The 22,243-nt window shown below is 36.5% G+C and overlaps 1 protein-coding gene across 5 annotated transcripts in view; it reads left to right on the top strand.

The window, feature by feature from the left end:
• TMCO3 (transmembrane and coiled-coil domains 3) overlaps positions 1–22,043 on the top strand; it is a 33,641-nt gene extending 11,598 nt beyond the window's left edge. The window contains exons 6-13 of one of the 5 annotated variants that reach the window (XR_005954970.1): positions 2,369–2,461; positions 3,529–3,715; positions 4,657–4,774; positions 5,365–5,560; positions 11,613–11,763; positions 14,240–14,329; positions 18,025–18,104; positions 18,612–18,634. Coding sequence is in view for 2 of the 5 variants with exons in the window: in XM_041465749.1 (XP_041321683.1) it covers positions 2,369–2,461; positions 3,529–3,715; positions 4,657–4,774; positions 5,365–5,560; positions 11,613–11,763; positions 18,025–18,104; positions 18,612–18,761; positions 20,544–20,657 (1,089 nt within the window). In the remaining 3 variants the exon portion in view is untranslated. The other 4 variants (XM_041465749.1, XR_005954971.1, XR_005954972.1 and 1 more) reach the window with 4 other exon arrangements.
• Positions 22,044–22,243: the final 200 nt, after the last annotated feature.

Here is a 22,243-nt window from a genome sequence, read left to right as displayed (position 1 = left end):
AGAGTTATTTTGCACCTCTGTAGTGCTTTCATCCACCCTGGTCCCCCTATTCCTTTCCCAGTACCCTGCCCACATTCCTGAGGTCTTTTGAACCTTTTTAGCTCCATCACGTGTACCCTGATTAGTGGCTTCTGTGAAACCGTGAGCTGTGGTTGGCTGGACATGTTTTGGTTAACTGCTCTGGTGTGCATTAACAGATTGTTTAGCCAGCAGGCGAAACAGAACACATGCTAGGACTGCGCTCTAATGTCTGCTTAAGTTGCATGTGTCTGTTACACTGATATCCATGAAACCACATGGAACTTACTGTCTTTGCAACATCTGCTCCTCCATGGGCTTCCGTTGAAAATGATTGTTGAGCTCAGAAGTAGGGATTAGTAGAAATTGTAGGATTTTGTTGATCTTGTATTGGAAGAGATTATTTAATCTCAACCTCTGTCTTGTAAGACAAAGGTTGAGACAGAGGTTGAGATGTTTCCAGACATTCTCAATGTAATTTCTGCATTAAGAATGTCTGGAAAGTTTGATCACTTAAGACTGAGAAACAAGATTGTAAGCTTGGCATGAGAAAGGGAGCCATCAACAAATTTTCAGGACTCTTACATTGAAGATGATGATGTGGTCAGAACAGATATGAAAGATGTTTCTTAAGGACAGTTTAAGTGAGTTGTCTTTTTGTTGTGGAGCTGTGATTAAATGTTATGCATCTGGATAATACTCTTGTTGACTGGGTCTCTTCTCCATTTCCTAAAAATTTTGAATGTCTGAGGAACTGAGAAGGCAAGCAGATTCTAATCTGGCAGAAAAGATGGTTTCCATCCCCACTTCTGTAAACCTTGTTTTCTTCTACTCTGGTCCATAAATACATAGAAAAGAAATACTAGGATTTTAGAATAGAATTGACTATTCCAGTCAACTGCCTGAACAGTTCAGGGCTCACCAAAAGTTAAAGCATATTTAAGGGTGTTGTCCAAATGCCTTTTAAACACTGACAAGCTTGGGGCATCAATCAGCTGTTTAGGAAGCATGTTCCAGGATATCACCACCCCCTCAGAAAAGAAATGCCTCCTAACGTCCAGTCTGAACCTCTCCTGGGGCAGCGTTGAACCGTTTCCACTCATCCTGTCAGTGCATACCAGTGAGAAGAGTTTAGCACCTCCTTGTCTACTTCCTCTCCTCAGGAAGCTGTAGAGAATGATGAGGTTGACCCTCATCCCGCTTTTCTCCAAGCTAGAGAAACCCAGAGTCCTTAGCTGTTCCTCACAGGACATTCCTTCTAGCCTTCCACCAGCTTTGTCCTCCTCTGGATATATTCAATGGCCTTCACATCCTCCTTCCATACTGGGGCCCAGAATTGCTCACAGTGCTCCAGGTCAGGTCTGTGAGGCCTGAGGCCACACTAACACTGAATACAGCAGGATAATTTTGAGTGACTGTGATGCTCTGTTTGATGCACCCCAGGATGAGGTTTCCCCTCTGGTGTCTCACACTGAGCCTGCTGTCCATCAGCACCCCCAGATCCCTCTCGGCAGGGCTGCTCTTCAGCCACTCCTCTCCTAATCCATACTTATGCCTGGCATTACCCCATCCCAGGGGGATCAGAATCCAGCATTTTGAATAATTTCCTCATTGATACATATATCTATTGAACTGAGAGCCCTGAGGGTACACCAGTTGCCAGCCAGAAGTATGCCCGTTTTTCTGTTGTGATGAGGAAGACCACCACTTTTCTTGCTGTTGGATCCTTCCCTCTGTAGCACAGAGGCTGGTAATTGTGTTGGTCTGAGATGGATGTGTGGAGCCTGTAGGGTGGAGAACCACAGCAGCCACAGTCTAGCAGAAAGATACCAATAGACCAATAAAATAACTAGCAAGAAGTAGCATGTGGAAGCAAGCCTTGGATATTTAATAGTACATGCATAAAACATAGCCTATTTTTTTTCAACCAGCAAGTAAGCTTACTGCTAAGGAAACTTTCCAGTCTGACCATTCACAAGGCTCTCTGCCTTCTTCACCTTGGTTATCCCAAAGGTTGGTAGTTCACTGACCCTTGTTGCAGGCTCCCACTGAGAGTTCAGTCTCCATCTCAATCTGCAGCTTGCCAGCCAAGCTACCTGTATCAGATGTGTTCCTCAACGCTTACCAAGATCAATGCACTCTCCCACCAAATTACTGCCTGGTATCAGCCAGGTGATGGGAAAAATAATTGCACTCCAAAGGTGCTCTGGGAACTTCTGATGTCATATGAACAGCAAGTGAACTACCTGTGGAAACGTAATGAGAATCAATTTGTTTTGTAGTGTACTCATAATTTAGTATTATAAGTCGACTGCTGTGCACTGATTTTTTTTCTTTTTGTTTTCCTAAGTCTATTGTACAGGTGGAGACGTTAGGAGAGTTTGGTGTATTCTTCACTCTCTTTCTAGTTGGTCTGGAATTTTCTCCTGAAAGATTAAGAAAGGTATTGTTTTATAATATCTCTGTGTTAAGGGATTTAATTGCTAATTACTGAAACTGCAGATTTCAGTTATATTTTACACTGGTGTAGCTTTGTACATTTTTGAAAAGACAAATATGACATTTGCTTCTGCACTTTGGAAAGAACAGAATGCATTATTTATTCAGCGCCTCAAAAAAACCTACATTTACTCCCTATTTTAGTAAAACAGTTTGATTACTAGAAAAATCTCTCACAGTTTGACAGTTCATCTCTGCTTTATTTTAACATGCAGTAATGTGCAGTTGCTGTTATAGAGTGTCAGGGATGTTTGCCATTCCTGTTATAAAAAAATCTGACAGTTCAAGTACTGTGAACTGAATTGATAATACATACTCTACTGGCTAATAATCTGATTAAGCAAGTATGTTGACATAATCTGGAATATTAAATTATGTGGCCACCAGAATTCAGCAAAAACTACAAGTTTCTTTTAATCTTAATTTAAAAAGAAAAAGTTATAAATCAGCTAGAGTTTTAATTGTGGAAAATATGGCTACAAATATTTGAAGAATTGCACTGTGTGATCTGTTCCTAAACTGATGGTTGTGAGTTTATGATACTTTAAAAGCTTTAATTGAAATAGGTTACAATTTATGACCATTTAGCTTAATCTGCTGTTTCTAGTCCATCTAAAGTCCAAGATAAAAATCAGTAATTCAAGGCTTCCTAAACTGTAGTAGGTAAATTGCTGCTTCACATTTGCTTCTGCACTAGTTTGGGGCAGGTTACTGGTATTGGTACTGGTATTGGTGTATTGTATGTATTTCAGCACTTACTGGACCATTTGGCCCTTAGTTTCTCCTTGAGCTTTGGGAAATTCACCTGGTTTCTGGCAGGGAGTCTTTTGGGGTACAATATTTACTCAGTGTTGTAAGCTGGGAGTTTTAGGCGATCTAGTGTGACAGTCCATTACTCTGTGCCCCAGTACTGCAGCCCCAGATCACACATCTTTAACTGCTTATTTGCAATGAAAAACATTGTAACTTAGCAATGAGAAAAGTGTGATAAGAACTTGTTTTCTTCCAAAGGTATGGAAAATATCTTTGCAAGGACCCTGCTACATGACAGTTCTGATGATTGCCTTTGGTTTACTATGGGGGCACTTGCTCCAAATTAGACCAACGCAGAGTGTCTTCATTTCCACTTGTTTGTCTTTGTCAAGCACACCACTGGTGTCCAGATTTCTTGCAGGTAGTGTTCGAGGAGATAAAGAAGGTAAATATGACTTTAAATATGGACTACTGTAGTATCTAATAAAAGTTGAAAGAAGTCGACTTTGTAATACTACAAGAGAAGCTAGTTAAAAAAACAAAACGAAACCCACTCTTAAGCCTGGTTTACAAAAAATCATCCTTATTTAAGACTGGCCAGTGTTGTGTGTTTTTTTGCTAGGAAGTGTACTTGATTTGTACATAGCCAGTTCTCTTTGGGCAAAGACAGTGTAGTACAACCATTGTAGTACTCTCCATTGAGAACTGACTTTACTGAGTGTCTGGAATCCTTGAACTTTTGAAGAGATTAGCCTACTGCTACCTGTCATCAGGGCAGAAAGGTTAATTAAAAAAACTCACATCCTTCTTCAGGAAACAGAAACCAGTTCTGATGGTCTTTCATAACAAACAGCTCTTCAAATAAGGACCTTCAAGGGCCATATTTCTAGCTTCTCAAATACTTCTGAATGTTTCCTTTTGAAAGTTTTGACATCGTGCTTTCTTCCACTTAAATCTCCCTCATACAAATTGTGTTAAAGTACTACTCACCCTCTAGAACATTCATTCTAATGCCAGAATTCAAGGTGTATATTTTAATGCTAACATGCTAACTCGAATGTGTGTCTTCAGAATAAAGTCTGTATACTCTCAGTAGAGGAATTTCACTCAATGTGTAACTAGTGCTTAACTGCTAAGCAAAGTCTATGTTTTAATTGTGTAACAGAAGTTTCATATTAATACTTTGTATTTTAATATGTCTTTATAGATACATTTTAATTTACCTACTAATGGGGGAAAAAATTCGTAAACTGCTTTGAATGACCTTCAGCCCATTACGAACTATATTGGGCTTCCATTTGATTAAGCCTTTTCTAGATTTCTGAGCATTTGCAAGCTTTCATAGTTTCTGATGGCTGTTTCCATGACCACTTTGCTGGTGTACAGGGGATATTGACTACAGCAGCGTACTGCTTGGCATGTTGGTGATGCAGGATGTGCAGCTTGGTTTATTTATAGCTGTCATGCCTACGCTTATTCAAGCAGGAGCGAGCACATATTCCAGGTAAAAAAAAAAAATCATTGTATGGATCTTCCCTCTACCCCTTGCAATTAGTATGTAGATTGCTAATATGAATGTGAAAGCACTGCAGTTAATGTCAGTTCCATGGAAAATAGGCGCTCTGTTCAGTGAGATTTCCTTTACTGTTCCTACTTGTCGTGAAGTAGAAACCTGTAATAGTCATCTGAAAGTAGTTGTATGAAAATAATCTCTTTGCTATAGCTGCGTTAATCCTGTGTGGTAATTAAAATTTTGAGTGAAAAGTTTGTTACTGTAAAAAAATAAGTTAATTTCTTCACTATTCCTGCAGGGCACGTTTTTGTCAAAGACTAAGTGATAGTATTATTGTGCCTAATGGCTTACCTTGGAGATTAGTCAATGAAAATCTTTCTGAGTCAACATGGAAGTAAATTCTAGAGAGTAAAAGAGGTTTCTGGGCACTCTGCAGATTTAGTCTTAATCTTGTTTGCTAATGTATTTAAATACCTTCTTGATTTGAGCATTTATGGAATTAGGTATTTTCATTTATGGGGAACTGGTTGGGAAGTATGAGAGCACTTGAAAGAAACTTTTTGTTTGTTCTTCTCTTCCAGCATTTTCAAGGAAATTCTGAGAATACTGATACTGGTTGGCCAAATTCTGTTTTCTCTGGCTGCTGTTTTTCTTCTATGTCTTGTTATAAAGACTTATCTCATAGGACCGTATTACCGCAAGTTGCACACAGAAAGCAAAGGGAATAAAGAAATCCTCATTCTGGGAATAACTGCATTCACCTTCCTTATGTTAACGGTAATCTTTTGAATTGATAAAACATTCTTATACATGTGGTAGATTACTTCATCAGTATCACAAAAGCCATCACACTTAGTGTTATTGTATGTACATGTGCCTCTGTAATTATCTGGTTTTAAATTGTTTTAAAACAACCCCCAAATGTGCAGATGATTCCTGCATTATAGCACAGATGAGTAAGAAGAGATACAATTTGAATGTGAATCAGCTGAAATTCTGCTGTTAGCTTTTAATACAGCCAGTTTAGGAATCATGATCTGAGTTTTAATTGTGAGCTACTTCATGCATTTGAAAACATTCAGGATGGGTTTTGAGATACTGATAATGGCATTTGTGACATTGCTCACAAATTTCTTCTCAACAGCAAATTCTCAACATGCTTGTTACTATAAAATATTCTTTTTGTGTGAGAGACACATTTTGGGATGAAGTTAAGAAAGTAGAGAAATCTAAGGTTTGTAGGTTTTTATTAACCCTATTGGGTGTAGTTAATTTTCCCCTGAATTCTCCTTTTTTGTTTCTATCTCATGTTTCAGCCTTCTGAAAAACTATACTGCTGGAGAGCAGAACGTGACGGTTGCTTGATAATGTTGTGGGTTTGACACTCCATTATCCTGAATGTGCAGATTGTTACATCCCCCAAGAATAATTAAGCCTGTGCCTGTTTTCTAGGGGTGTTTGCTTAGTTATACAGTCCAACAGGAAAACCTGACCTTCTTCAGGAAGAATAAAAAGAAATTATTGAGACCATTGCTTTAGTTAGTGACTTCTACTGTATAAGTTCCATTGCTCTAAATGGCTATTCATATTTCAAATGTGTCCTCTAATAAGAGAAGAAACAAAACTAGTTTCACCTTTTTAGTTTGTAACAAGCAAACATTACACTTGTAGACAACTTTAATAAAAAACAGCAAAGAAACCACTGAAGTTGTGTAAAATATTATGGTACCATGGCCGACACAGAATTGGGCTTCTTATATCCAAATTGCGTTTCAAATACACAAGGAGTTTGTCTGCGTGACTTTACACATGTGTGTACACAAACATGGTGGGGGGGAATATGTTTGAGTTTGTTGGATTTATACTGTAAACCCCGAAGGTTTCTTCAGCATTTTCAAAATTCTTTTCTTTTAAAGTTGATGAATAATTTATCAAAGGGAATGCTACAAAGTAACATGCAGGTAACTTCATTGAACCAGTTGAGATGCTTGATATTCACTGACATTTATAAATTCATTATAGTAATGGTACAAGTTATAGTTTGAACACAAACTTTAAAAAAAAAAATTAAAACGTGAAAAAGTGTTTTCTTGTTGAGTTGAATAGGTGAATAAAACCTTCTGGAAAACCAGTGTTAATTGGTATAGGTGCTGTACTTTGTCAGGAATACAAACATAGGATGAGTGATTGCAATCTAAGCTAAAAGTGTTTCATATCTTTGGAAACGTTAAAATAAAGTTTGGGTGCCAGGTAGGAAAACAATTAAACTCTCATGGATTCTGCAAAGATCTTTCTCCTTGGAAAGCCAAGGCTAAATATTGAAGGATCTTTTGTAATTAATCTGCAAATACAGAATTTTCTGTACTGGTGTAATTCTAAAAAAGCTTTTGAATCTGTAGAGGAGAGAGTGCCTATTTTCGCATCCTTAACCAAAGACAACTCTGCAGCTCCATTTAGAAAATTTGAGATACATTTTTAAATAAAATAATTTAACTCACTGTTTAGCATTCTGTGTTACTTTGCGGGACACATTCTTTCCAATACACGAGAAAGAGACTAGAAATGATAAGATGTTCCTGCCTCATGCATATAGTTACTTATTACATGCTTCAGTGTTGGCTGGGTTTCTGGGGTCCAGCTAAGCTTATTCAGTATTTGGATTAATATGTAACACCAGCACATGTAATGCTCATTATATATAAAGTTGATTTATTTTCCTTGGTTCCTGTGTTTGAAAAGTCTCAGATGATTAAACAAGAATTGGCATTTCCCTGCTGGTAAGGGCAAATTCTGTATGGGAGAAAAGAGGGGAGGTGAGACAGAAGAGGTTGCTATACTGCAGTGTGAGTAAGCAATTTTCATATAAGGATTATCATGTCAGTTGAGGAGCTTTGAGTATGGTGGTGACTTTTGAGCATTTCTGAGCTTGAGTCACTTGGATAACACTGCAACTTGTTATACTTGCAGATATTTTAGTAAGACTTGGGGCTTTTGATACCCTTTCTGTTCTCAGTATTCCAGAAATAATTGAACTTCCCCTCCCTTTTATTCTTCAATTAGTTAGGCAAATCAGGGCTGGGAGGTGGGGATTATGTCAAGTGCCAATCCTGTAACAGTGTAGATGACACTGACACCAAGTTGTGCATCTTTGAATCATGTGCCTTGTCTTCAGTAACAAAGGTTCAGTAGATCATTATTGTGCTTCTTAGCAACTCCTTTTCAAGCTTTGAGTTATGCAGGTAGCGGTTTGATTGTTTATTTGTTTGTTTTAATTGGTGAACTGTTCTCCTGAATTGCAACATAAGGAACAAATCTAACTCAGGGTTTTAAACATGACCATTCAGGATCAATGGCCAAACTGGTAGTTGTAAGTCAAGGTATTTACCAGGATGAGCTGAAGAATATGTGAGCCTAAGCATTCAGTGGGGTACTGTTGCTTTTTCATGTTCTATATGTACAGGAACTTTACAAGGAAAATTGTTTTAAACACTGTCCTGATAGTGAAGTGCTGTACTGGAAACCTGTGGAACAACAATAATCAGTTTTTCAGTTTTTTAAAACTGAAATTGTGGAATGTTATAGGGGAAATGGAAAAATATAAAACCTGACCTGACAAGAAGGACAGCAGTTACTTTACATGTTCATAGGACTGTGCATACATGTGGGGGAAAAGTGACTTCTAGTTTCACTTGCCTGATGGTTGACCTGGGGTGCTGGCAGCAAGTGGAGGCAAATTGCCAGTTTGCTTTATATACCAAAAAGAAAATACAGTGACGTTATTGCAGTACTTTACATATGAAAATGTACAATGTTTTTCTGCAGTGCCTTATGGATATCATTACTAGTACTGGAATATCATTCTTTGCTTGCCTGAAGTACTTCTCAATGGCTTATAAACTGCTTATGAACTCTTTTCTATCACTTAAAAGAAGATTAAGGAAGAACTGTAATCTCAAATATTTTAGTTAATTATTTCATAAAACACAATTGAGATACAGCTTTTACAGGGTTCACTTAAAATTGTTTCGATTTCCATTACAGCTTCACTTTCTAGAAATGCAATCTTAAAATTCACCTCTTTACTCTTGAGCAGATCTAAGTTACTAAAGCCTGAAATTCTAATACTTTTATTTACACCAAAATTTTATTTAATTTTACTGGCTTACCATATTCATTAAGCTTCTGGATGATTAAAGAATAGCAATAAGATAGACATCATTGGAGAATATAAGCAAAAGAACTGCTGAACAGATGGCTGAGATTCGCCCAGAACATGTTATAGCGGTAATGTTTAATTCTTTATTTATTGATGTGGTGGAACATTTGAACATAAAAATCCATTATTCTAGTGAAAGCAAACCAATCCTTTTTGAATTGGAGTAAAATGGGACCCTTGGATATAACTGAAAACTTAGTTGTGCTGAGAAAAACATGTGAATTGACAAAGTTTTTCATGTAATTTTGACTGCAAAAGCTTTCTGTAATGTAAGAGTTGAGAAGAGGACAGTGCAAAGCCCAGGGATTAGTAATGGCTAAAGCCCTGTGGGTAAAGGTTGAACATCAGAAGTGATGCAAGCAGAGAGGGAATACTAAATGCCCAATACTCTCCAGGTTTTGCTTATGTAAGAAACTGCTGCAAATGCCTTCCTGCCAGTAAAACAAATCCTCTCCAGTATGTGCGTGCACATGTGCCCATACATTATATATAATAAACCCTGATGCTACAGTTTAGCTGAGGAAATGTGTCCACTTGTAGGTAATACCATGGGACAACCAGCGACCAAGATGGGAATTGTAAAAGGAATTTCTGTACAAAGCTACCTATAAAAGGTTGGACTCGATCTCAAAGGTCTTTTCCAACCTGGTTAATTCTGTAAATCTGAAGAACAAATTGGAGGAGGGGAGAGAGTGTTAAGAAGATTATGTAATTTTTCATTATTTTGTTGCTCTCTGACACACTTTACACTTTTCTGTTATGTAGAGTGACCTATGGATTTTGTAGAGCTGGAGTTGGGTAGTACCCAGAGACTAGACAAGAAACAGTAAAACTTGCCTATTTTTTAACCAGGCCTTTGAGCTTATACTTGACTTGCCATAAACTGAAGGAATGCAATTCAGTTTTTATGCTGTGGGAACAAATTCCCAGTTAGACATGCAGTTTGCTCCAGTTATGTCTGATGCTTTCTGAACAAACATAATTCTTTCACACTCAAATTGCTCCTTGCTTGAAGAGTGATTCTCACAACAGTGCAGTATCATGCAATTCTGGTACAAGTTATGCTGCATGTCTTCCTTGGTGGTAACCTAATCCTGTCCAAGGGAATGTTTAAAATATTAGCTATAAAAGTTTTGATGTAGAGCTCTGTTGCAGTTGATAGCACTTAAGTATGGGAAGATTATAGCTGAGTAGTAAAAATAATTCCAGCTTTATTGCTGTATTGGATCTTAATCATCCAAAAGAGGCTGTGATTTTTAAAACAACTATTGTATGATTGAGAAGAACTTAAATGTTTCCTATTCATAACTGTTTCCTTAATTTTATTCATCTCTTGGTGATTTTAAAGTCCTTCATGTATATATTGTCTTCTTCCCTCTTACAATTTCAAATTGTTCTAAAAAGCACTGAAATTCCTTTTGGTATAAAACGAGAATTTCTTTACCTTGTTTGCTTTGTATGATCAGCAACTAATTATATTCGTTGACAGAAACAATTTATCACCTCAAATATCTTGGAATAAATTGCAGACTGTTATAACAAATGCACTTATGTGATGAGCATTCAGACATTATTGTTTCCATACACAAATGTCTTGGGGTTATTTTTAGGTGCCATCTTATGCATAGTGTGGAGACTTATTTATTGTATCTTTTGCACTCCTCCATTGGAAGTGTGGACACCATTCAAGGTATGATGAATGATGTCCGTTAATGTACTATAGTGTATTCTTGCTTAATCTAAATTAGAATAAAAATAAGTCATTGGTTTTAAATGTTCTATTAATATTAATAACATTGTCCTTTCTCAGCAAGATGACCATCTACAGCTGTGTGATTTTGAAGTAATTATTTTAAAATATACTTTATACTATTACCATGCATTAGAGGTGCAGTTTGCTTTTTTTTTAGTGTTCCAAGCATTGCCTTAAGCAGTTGCTTTGTGTTTTGTTTAGTCTCTTTACATGTTTCATCTCTTCTTCTAGTACTGCATTAAAATATTAAAAAAGAATTAAGCAGTCTGCATTCTTTCAAGTAGTCATTGTGCTTCATTTCAGCAGTTTACTTTACACACTTAAATGAATCCTTATTCAGTGAAGCACATAGGCACATTTGAATCAAATTTACCATAATAAAATGTAATTTATGCCAGGAACTTCTGCTAGATTGAGACTCTTCTCCCAAATATAAGCTTAGATTTTCATTTTTTCCCTCTTGTTTGACAGCTGGAAAATACCTTGTTCTTACTGCTTTATTTTACAGCCTCAATGTATTATGTAATCCTGACTCCAAAGCTGTCATAGTCTCTCTCAGACTTGTGAAATCAGATGCTGTCCATAAGGGTCACACAAAGCATTGCCATGTAGATTAAGAAATTTATTTTTGTTTTTGTGGGAAAGGAGGTAACATAAAGGGAGAAACTAGATTTGTGAGTCTTCCATATAAATACAATACTACAGAACATAGAAATACATACACTGAATTCTGTTTGTTGTTGAACTTGCATAAAGACATAGTAATTTCCTGCATTTGGTATAATATAAAGTTTTATAGTTTCACTGTGAAATGGTGTATAAAGTCACTCAGCAGTAGATTCTCTGTTATTCCTTAACAGATCACAGAGCTGTTGGATGTTTCAATGGAGCTGGGATGCTTCTTAGCTGGAGCTCTGATCTCTTCTCAGGGTCACATGGTTACTGAGGAGATTATGTGCTGTATTGAACCAATACGTGACTTTCTTGCCATCATTTTCTTTGCATCTATAGGTAACTTCCAAGAAATCTTACTTTAAAATATTTTATATTATATGTAATATTAAATAATGTTAAGTCTATACTATATAAAATATATACAATATATATAATATGTAAAAACATTGCTTACAATGTGGGTTAGGAGAAAAAAAAGGTGTCTGTAGTGTGAGGGGAGGAGATAGATTTTATTTTGTTAATTGACCACAACATTGGTTTGCCTTTGCTACTACTTTCAGTTTCAGAAGCCATTTTGATATTGTACTTCCAAGTCTTGGTTTAGTGTCAGTTTTTCAGTGATAATTGTGAAATCACCCTGTTTAAAACATTTAACTAAGTATATCAAGATAAAAAGGCCTTGGTTTGGTTGTTGATTTGTTGGGGGTTTTTTGAATGTTCTTTTTTCTTTCCAGCAGCTGTATATGTAATTTTTACTAAAATTTTAGTATTATTTGAGTCAATTGATAGAGTAGATTTCGTATTTTTGTGACTTGGTTTTCTAAGAAGCAAAATGTCATAATATCATAATTTTGTATAGCTTGTTTCTTTAGAAATTTAGTTGGGAGGGTGTGATCTGCATGTTCTTAATGCAGGGAGGAAATAATTGAAAGAAAGTATGTCTCAGACACTACTTGAATGCCAGCTGAAATGCAGCATTGAGGTATAAGACGAGGGAGTAACTCATTATTCTTGGTAACCAAAAGGAGTTAACTCGGAATAGTTACAGTAAATCAGTAACCTCCTTCTGCACTGCTGCATTCTCCAGCTGTCTGTGCGTGCCCCAATGCGCTTTGTCTAAAGGAAGCTGGAACACATTACTGAGGTGCTTGGCTGCAGTGGGTGAGGAGACAGGCCCTGTGAAAGCACTTGCCTCTCCCTGTGGATTGTGCAGGGGATGCTTGTCCCTGTGTTGGGGACATTGCAGTGTCTAAGAGGGGGTTTGGATGTGGCCTGGTGCACTGATCCAACCTCCTTCGACCCCTGTTTGCCCAGAAAGTCCTAGGGTTTGGGCTTGGTTTTTTTCAACGCCACTGTTAATTTTTCTTGTGCTGTTATTTTAAGTTTTTAATTGTTCTTTTTATCTCCACATATTTATTCAGATAACAGTAAAGTCCCATCATCAGCATAATTTTAATGTTTTTCCTTATATACCTGTTTGATACTCATTGTTTTGTTACAGAAACTAAAACAAAGATGAAATAGCTATGCTTGCCAGTCTTAATTTTTTTTTTCAATTTTTTTAATCCAGCCCATGATGATAGCTTTTGGTGATGAGTCAGATTACTTAGTAATAAATATGTTTATTTGACTAACTTATTTTTTAATAATGGAGGGAAAGCGATGAGCTCTGATGAAATGTGGGCCCGTATTGACAAGCTTGCATGAGTAATTGCTAAATGCTTACAGATGTAAGGTGTTTATGTGTTTCACTAAAGATGGTGATGGAATGGATAGTGTTATCAGGAATACAAAGCATGACAAGTAATTATAAGCCCAAGGTTATTTTTACAAGTGATTGAACAAAAATACAGTCCTACACTCTTATGGCCACATAAATTAAGACTAGAGATAAGACTTTACTAGAGTAAAAGAAAACAGCAAGACCTCAGTTGGCATGCTAGCAGCACTCCATACAGCCTATATTGTACTCTAAGGAAATTATTTTAGTCATTCTGCTACAGAATTTAAAAAAAAATCTTTTTAACAAATTTTGCCATTATAATTGCAAGAAGGGGAGGAAAGAAAATTGTGTAACAAATTGGTGTGATTTTACAGAAAATGGTTATTATTCCTGCCTCAGAAGAAAATTAGTTAAAAATACCAGAACTATGTTATAGGCATCTGACAAAATGTGATAATGCTTCCTTGTTCAAAAAAAACCAACCAAACAACAATAACCTGACAAAAAAAGAAGACCCAAAACCCTAAAAACCTGCCACCCTCAAACAAAATCCCCTTCCTCCCCAAATAAAAATTAGCCTCCGCTCCCCCCTGTACTTTCAGTTACTTTTAAATTTTGAACTTAACAGGAGATTCTGTGGCAAGGTAGGTTTTAAAAGGAGTGATGTGATGTTGCAAAGAAAACCTGAGTAGAACAAAAAGTATTCCTTAATTTTTCTTCTTACTAGATTTCTTTTTAAGGACTTCTTGCTTGCTCTCTACTTACATACGTGCACATGCAAATTATATATATATATAAACATGCAGAGATTTACTCTGTGAAATTATGTAAAAGCCACAGGGAAACATTCTTCTCCCCTGCCTAAAGAGAAGTTTGTTTATTACTATATGCAGCAAGCACCTTATAGAGAGCAGAAACACTTGAGCTCCTGAGGAACACCACTGCAGTAGTATCATTTCTGGTCCCTTTAGAATAAAGGTACAAATGGAAAAAATTATCTTAATTGAAAAGTGACTGTAAGTATGTCATTTGGAAATGTTCATCCTGTTTTGCTTGTCTTAAATGCCTGCTTTTCTGTTCTTACTACAGAAATCCTGGTGCCTTAAAGCTGAGCTGAATATTACTTGTTCATGTAATATCCATAGCAGTGGACCTGCCCTCAGCTTGACCTGTGCAATGGTACTGCTTTCAAATTTGCGCTTGGGTGCATTTGTGGGAATAATGCACCTTTGCAGTTAGGCATTAACAGCTGCACTTTGAGTTACTCTCTATCTGTACATTCATTTAGGCCTCTGGGTGTTCTTCAAGGTTCCTGGCGCTTTTATGCCACCTCCTGAGGTTAGAGAGTTTCTGTTAGTCTCTGTCCTTACTGGTAGTTTTGAGAGAATATTGCGACCAATCCCTTAGAGCCGCATTTTGGGCACTTACCTTCTCATATCTGTTTTTGTATCTAGTGCACAGATCTTTACCCATACATCATTTGATTTTGTTTTGGTTACTTTTTTGAGAGATGGAAGGCATCTTTCCTAGACTGACTGTTTTTAAAAAGCTCAATTTCTTTTTTAGTCTACATGTGGAGTATAGAGTTTGAAACTGGGCATCAAGACCCTCTCTGCCACTGGTGAGGTAGTAGACTACTTCTACTGACTGACAAGTTGTGTGTTCTCAATGTGCTGTACAGATGTACCCACCTGCCAGGTTCCACATTTCCCTTCTGGGTAACTCCTGTGGTCAGTGTTGGACCTTGAAGGCGAGATGCTGAAAATCCTTTAACAGCTCAGTCTTTTAATTCAGAAGATGGGTGATGCTGACACTGCCTGCACCACCACTGTCAAGAGCAAACATGCACACAAGGATTGTCCAATGAGCCTCTTTACACTTCCATTGAATCTGAGAAAATCAAAGGAATATCCCAAATGGAATTTGTTAGGCGGCATGCATTGCCTTCTCCTTATCCATCCAGCTCTACTGCTTTGTTTTTCTGCATGGAGCACAGTGAAGCTTGGAGGTTTCATGCTCTCAGAACTGACAGTAGAGTCAAAAGGACTTTCCCCTTTGGAGAAAGATTAAGAAGATTGGTTTCCCCTCTGCTGCTTAATGATCTAGCCAGGGCTGTAGTATTTATTGCATTTGCAGCTATGATCTTAGGACTCTTAGTAGACACAGCATCTCAATAATCTCACGTTAGCATAGCTAACGTGATTTTTCTGAGTGATGTCCTGTCTTGAGGATGTGTCAGAATTAATCCTACTGGCTCCAGTTTGACCCTCAGAGTTGTGATTTTTGTTCTCTTGTTTGCTACCAAGGATATCAAATATTGCTTTTTTGATGTTGGATCTAATCAGGATGTGGTCAAGACATCTGGATCTTCACATGCTGTTTAAAGGCTATCCATCGATTGGTAGAATCTGCCTAATTGAGGAAAGAGGGAGTTTATTTGTTAAGAAAAAAGTACTTTTTGAAAGACTGTGCAAAGTCTTGCCTGTAATTGTCCACAGAATACATACCAACTTCTGTGAGTGAACTGTGCTTTTTGGCTTGACAGTGATGCACCCCAAGGCCTCTGTTCCAGCTCTTTGCGAACAATGCTTGGAGCTGAAGGTCTGGTAGCTTGTGGCCAATTCTGTAAAAGTGTACCTAAGTGTTATCCTAGATGTTGACTGCTGGCCAATCTGACACGTTCTGATGACACTGCTGAAGTTTTTGAGTTATTTGAAGTGTTTCCTCCATGTTAGAGGATGATTTCAGAATTACTGCTAGCTTAGTCAAAGTCTGATCAAAATCATTGCAATAATTGGCCATATTCATGCAGCTTCTGCCTCTGAAATTAAGCTTTCTGATGGTGTTTGTGTTGTCAGGAAGGCGCCATGTGCTTGTATAGGAGTCTGATTGCACTTCTGGCCTTATCCTGGCTTTTCTTCTAGGAATGGGGCAAAGGTCTGTACTGACCATAAAAATACCTTATGATGGGATTTATTTCCTTCAGAAAAATGTCCGGTTTCTGGCATATTGATTTGTCTGCTCAGAATAGCGTATGTGACAAATTTAGGCTTGTTGTCACCTTGCAGACACTGTTCTTCAAAGAATTGGTATAGAAATCTGCTGTCGTTTGTGCTTTAGCTCTTTGGAATATGGCAATAATCTCCACACTGGGCAGCTGTTCAAATGGACTTCAGACTGCCTGTGTGCTCCAGAACTGAACACATATTAGTGATGAGAGCGCTACGCTTTATTTATAGCCTCTCTTGGAAACCTTCAGTTCTAGATCTGGCAGAATTGTCCCTCTTATCAAGCATGCCATTGCTACGGGCTGTATTTCTCTAATTGCTTTTCATGTATTTTCTGAGGTCGGCCTAAAGGTGAAGGAGCACTGTGCATGTGATATTGCAGTGAAGCTACTTGCTACTTCCACATGCATCTGTTGCATGTATGTGGATTTCTTTTTTTGGTGTGGTTTTCACCTCTTATTCTGCTGTCTCTCCACTTACTTTGATAGTCTTTTGCATTTGCACTTCAGTAGTTGGAAGGAAATGAAGAAATAAAACAGGGTGTGTGCGTGCTGACTGGGTGGCACTTGTGTAAAGATCTCTGATGTAATTGAAGAAGGTTTCCATTGACAATTGACTGTGCATACAGTTAAAACCCTGTGAAGTTACTGTAAGTCTGGAAGAGATGACAGGTCTTGGTTCTCCACAGCTCATCTGGATCTGCAGCACTACAGGGAGGAAAAATTAATGGAACCTCGTCCCACATTAAAATAAGTTTTTTTACAGCATTGATTTGCATGCCTTATGCTTTAGAAAGCAATTCTTGTCCTTCATCAGAAATAACTGGGTTGGAGAAATGCCAACTATTACGAATTTGTTGGGAACACCACCATTATTTTGATTTCACTTTTTAGAAGCTTTTATGAAAAAGGAACGAGCTTCCAAAGATACGCAGTTATGTTTGCCTGTAGAAGTTCTGCATACTTCAGGAGATAAAAATGGACTTAGTTGTAAGATTATTCCTCAGTGACTCTAGGACTTCTCCAATAAATAGTTCTTTTCCAATGTTTAACATTTGCAGGTCTTAGTTTTATGTTTCTGAGTTCTTTGTGGCTCTTTTTACCTTTCTTTATATAATTACCGAGTTAAAATCACCAAATACTGCAAAAAACCCAAAGACAATCTACTCCAACAAAAGAAACCCCATCAACATCATAGCAATGGGTTTTTCTATAATTCCTCAACTGTTAGACTGTGCTCAAGGTTTTATGGCCTTACCTGATTCCAGTCTACCTGATTTCAAGTTCAGGTGACTTTCAGAGTTTGGAAGTGAAGGTCATAGAATGAAAACACTTTGGATTTCTGTTGTAGCTATAGTCTATGCACATACTGAGTATCATGTTCCTCCCACTGTGATAATCCATTACCATAAGATAAAAAAAAGTTAAATGACCAGCAAATATTAGAATGACTGTGCATAACAGTGGAATTATTTTCTTGCAGGATTTTTATAGCTTTCATTAGATGTGTGTTTTAGTTCAGATTGTGTATTGTTGACTGGTGTGGAAGACAGAAAGCTTTAGAAATTAAAGTGCTTGTGCATCAGTGATATGCAACTTAATTTAGTTGGGAATATTGCCTGTGCTAAACCTCCCCAAAGGAAAAAAGGGCTGGATATTATGGGATATGCTTTTGTGATCAAGTGATCACAAAAGCCTATCCCATAGTTAGGGTTTTAGTGATCAAGTGGTTTGTAGGTGAGTTAAGGCTTTTTGTTTGATTTGTTTTGGGAATACAGTCTTGCAATTAAATCTATTATTAATCCAGAAAGTTACCATAGTAAGATATTGGCCTCAAACTGTGCAATATTGTTCTCTTTCCTTCTAGGACTTCATGTTTTTCCCACTTTTGTAATATATGAACTCACAGTCTTGCTATTCCTTACGTTATCTGTCGTCATAATGAAGGTATTTTCTTTTACACTTTTGAAAAATATTTTAATCTTCATTAATCTAAGTAATATTTGTCCTGCATGCCCTAAAGACAATTTATGCAAGAACTGAACATTTGATATAACAGAGAATATTCTGTAAATATGTATTTGGAGGAATCTTACTGATTAGAGTACAGTTTGATACAATATTCTTCAAGTATTTAAAAAGAAAATTACTTAATGTTAAAAGTAAATTGCACATGGCAAAGCATCTATTTCTCCAGCTTGGGATTTGTGCAGTTATCAAGTGTTTTATTATAGTAAAGATGCTACTTTTTACTGTGCAATGTACATTTGTCTCTTTTGTCATTAATACAGAAGACCCACTTAGAAGTCTATTATTTTATGTTATGTTCAAAATTACTCTATTTGATGCTATGTATCTTACAGAGATACTACTGTTTTATTTATTGTGCTTCTTTATTTAAACAAACAAACAAAACAAACCCCCAATAACTCAAAAAACTCTGTTTTTACAAAGTTTGTCTTGGCAGTGCTTGTCCTTTCTTTGATTCTTCCAAAGACCAGCCAATATATCAAGTGGATTGTCTCAGCAGGACTGGCACAAGTCAGTGAATTCTCTTTTGTTCTGGGAAGCAGAGCACGCAGAGCAGGGATCATATCTCGGGAGGTAAGCTGGTCTGTGGTTATTAATTTCAGTTTTTGCACCTGAATAACTTACACTGCAATACAAAATCCCAGTATTTGAAATACCAATACACTCCAATTTTGTGGCACCTCTCAACTGTTAAAAAGGTAGAATCAACCCATAGAAATGGATACTTGTATGTCCCTGACAGGGTTCTTAGTGCTGGTTCTCACTTGTTTCATGTTGTACCTTAGTATTTTAAATAACTTAGTTATAAATGCTTTACCTTAACTTCTTTCACTTTCTGACTGAATTGTGTGAACAGTGAGTTGCAGATAGCACCCAAGTCATAAAGACTGAGAAACCTTTGCTTTTAAAATGTTGATGCAGGTATTGAAAGAGGTATAGGAGTGTACAATACAGAGGGAATAAAGGATTTGGAGAAGGAAATACCAGTAAATAAGAACTGGAGAGCAGATATTGTGAAAATTGCCTTAACATTTAAACAAGCAAATACATTTGCAATCACTTTAACCTGTAAAGCTTGTTCATTTTAAATTCTCCACAGGAGAAATAACCAATGTTTTCAGTAGTCATTGAAAAGTCTCCCAGGAAAGAAGCCTTAAACTTAGTTTTATACTGAACCTGTAAGAATGTTACTTTTTTTTTTTTAAGATAATGTCTGATTTATTAAATTAGGTAAATTATGGCTACAGAGATACAGGAACTGACCTCACTTTTTAGTACTAACTGCTTTATCCTCTGTGCTTCTGCTCGCAAAAAATGCTCTCCTGGTATTCTGAGGTTTTCATTTTCTTTGAGCAAGTGGACTGAATAGTATTGGAACCAATTCCAAATAAAGGACCTGTGAAAAACTTAGTGCTGTTCACTTGTAGGTAAAGGTGATTCACTTTCATGTTCACTCCTTCATATAATTAAGAGTTACAAATATTGCATGTTTGCACAGAGTGTCAAGATATCTTTGTGATCACAGAACCAGTTTAGGGGCCCACCCACTGAGCTTGGAGGCTTTTAGGTTTTAATTTTTTTCTGTTCTCACATGATTATCTAATGTATAGGTTTGTATACCTCTGAAATTTTCTAAATTCATTCTTTTGCTTGAGACCTCAAAACTATTTCCTGACACTGTTTTCTAGGACTTATTCAAACTGTGTCGAATCTCTTTTTTTTTTTTTTTTTTTTTTTTTTTTTTTTTTTTCCTTTTTTTATCCGTGTCTGACTGTTTTTTTTTTTTTTTTTTTTTTTTTTTTTTTTTTTTTTTTTTTCCCTAGAAGATGTACAGTATGACTTCAAGGGTTTTATGCTTGCTTTTTATGCTTGCTTTTTTCTGTTGATAAGTGAACTAACAGTGAGCTTTGCCATTATGTCGTTAAACCAGAATAGTTTAGAGTGGTGGTGGTTTTTTTATTTGCTTGGTTGATTGGGGGGTCTTTTTGGTTTAGATTGTTTGTTTGGTGGTTTAGATTTGTTTGTTTTAGTTTTGGTTTTTAAATAAAGTGATAATTGGTCTTTGACTTTTTAACAAATACTGAATTTTCAAAATTGATCACATAAAAACAATTGTTTTGCTATAAGCTCATAATGATGTTTTTGCAATTGTATCTTCACACCAGGTAAACAGGTAATTAGATTATTTGAGCATGAACTTGTTTGCTTTTGTAGCAATATGCAAAGTTGCTTAGGAAGACAGGTGAAGTATCTTAAAACATGGTGTAGAAGAGCCTAATCTCCTCAAACTTCTAGATACTTCTTTGTACTACCATGTAACCAAGAGAAGTAATGTCTTTTATTTGCCTTTTGCAGGTTTATCTTCTTATTCTGAGTGTGACTACTCTAAGCCTTTTACTTGCCCCTGCCCTGTGGAGAGCTGCAATTATGAAATGTGTTCCGAGACCTGAAAGACGCTCCAGTACTTGAGCAAGATTTGGACAAATTGAAGGATATGTCCTCTTGCAAGGAAAGCATCTTCATTGCTCATTGTATTTCTATGCACTCAGAAAACAAGACCTGTTGAGTAGTCAATCCTCTTAATAAGCACTTGGTTATAAGCCTTATACTGACCTTAAAACAAAATTCAATACTAAAAAATAATTGTCATATGAATTGCACACCTTTTACAAAATTTACTTTTGATTGATTGGAATCTACTAGAACATTTGTTTCTGATCCAATCTGTTATTCAGAGCATAAATTATTTTTTTTAATATAGTGTCATGCAAACTATGTTTATTATTTTTTGCCTGAATGTGCCTTTTTAATTTTCATCCTGTTAATGCTGGTTCATCACCAGATTTTGTTTAAAAAGAAAAAAAAGATACATATATCTATATTATGGTGCCTATGGTATCTTCTTACACTAAATGACTTGAGTCATTTTCACATTTATGATTTTAATATAGCAGTATAAAATTAACTACAAACCAAATTGCTAATGGTGAATAAAAGAGTGATCCTCTGTACAAAGAAAAGGTTTAATTGTTTAGCATCAGTTCCAAGCAGTTAATTACATATTCCAATTCATGCAGCCAGTACTGCATGATATTTTATTCCAAATTGCAGCATATAATGTATTTTCTTATAGTGGTATATTTTGTGTTAGCTCTTGTATTTATTTACATATTTGACTAAAAATTGACAGTAAGAAAGGGCATAATTTATGTTTGCAGGCTGACAGTTGTTACCTGTTCTTGTTGCTAACTGCTGCTACAGTAATGGTTTACAGGGGTGTTTTCCTTTAAATCAAAAATAAATGTAGTAAAACTGGGAAGTGTAATTTCAATTAGATGTGAAAAATAGTACTTCTGTAACCTTGGAGGGTGGATCTTAGTTAACGCTATTCTAGATTTGAAATTATTTTGAGTAAATTAACTTGCAGAAAACTGGAAACAGCAGACTGGATGTGTGTTTGCAACCCCATGACCTTTTAAGTTACATTTACATTGAATAAATTGTTAGTCTTTTTAAAATACCATGATATTTTAGAAAACAGTGTTTTGAATGTGATCTTAAATGTGATTTTTCTTTAAAATGTTGTATGTAGTGAGATAGGTCTTGTAAAAGCCCATTATTTAAGTGTCATAGAGAAAGCTTACTCATAGGCTGTAGTCTACTCTGTGACAAAGCATTTAAGAATCATCTTGAAGTTCATCTGCTAAAACCAATACTATTTAAGATACATTAACTCTTCAGGTCAGTATTGCAGTGTCATCTGAAATAACATTGATACCCACAAAATGGTTAGAAAAATGCATGTTATGAGGTTTAAATTGCCAATTAAAATGAAAATTGTCCTCCAAGTAGCAACACAAAGCTTCGGATGGATCTTTGTGCGCTGTACCTCTTTCTCCCGTAGCAGCCTCAGTTTCTTCTGTGTTTTCTCTGACATCTGCTGGGCTTGTCCAAATGAAACTTGGATTAGTCTGGAGTGTGTATGTATTGGTGGGACAGGGTAGAGATCATCATAATTGAGTTCTTGCTCACTGGATTTGGGGCTTTCCCTCTAG

This window comes from Pyrgilauda ruficollis, unplaced genomic scaffold, assembly GCF_017590135.1.
Source record: "Pyrgilauda ruficollis isolate IOZ18807 unplaced genomic scaffold, ASM1759013v1 scaffold190, whole genome shotgun sequence".
In the NCBI taxonomy this organism is placed as follows: Eukaryota; Metazoa; Chordata; class Aves; order Passeriformes; family Passeridae; genus Pyrgilauda; species Pyrgilauda ruficollis.
The sequence above is the reverse complement of the archived record's forward strand: the minus strand, read 5'-3'. Positions and strand labels throughout refer to the sequence as shown.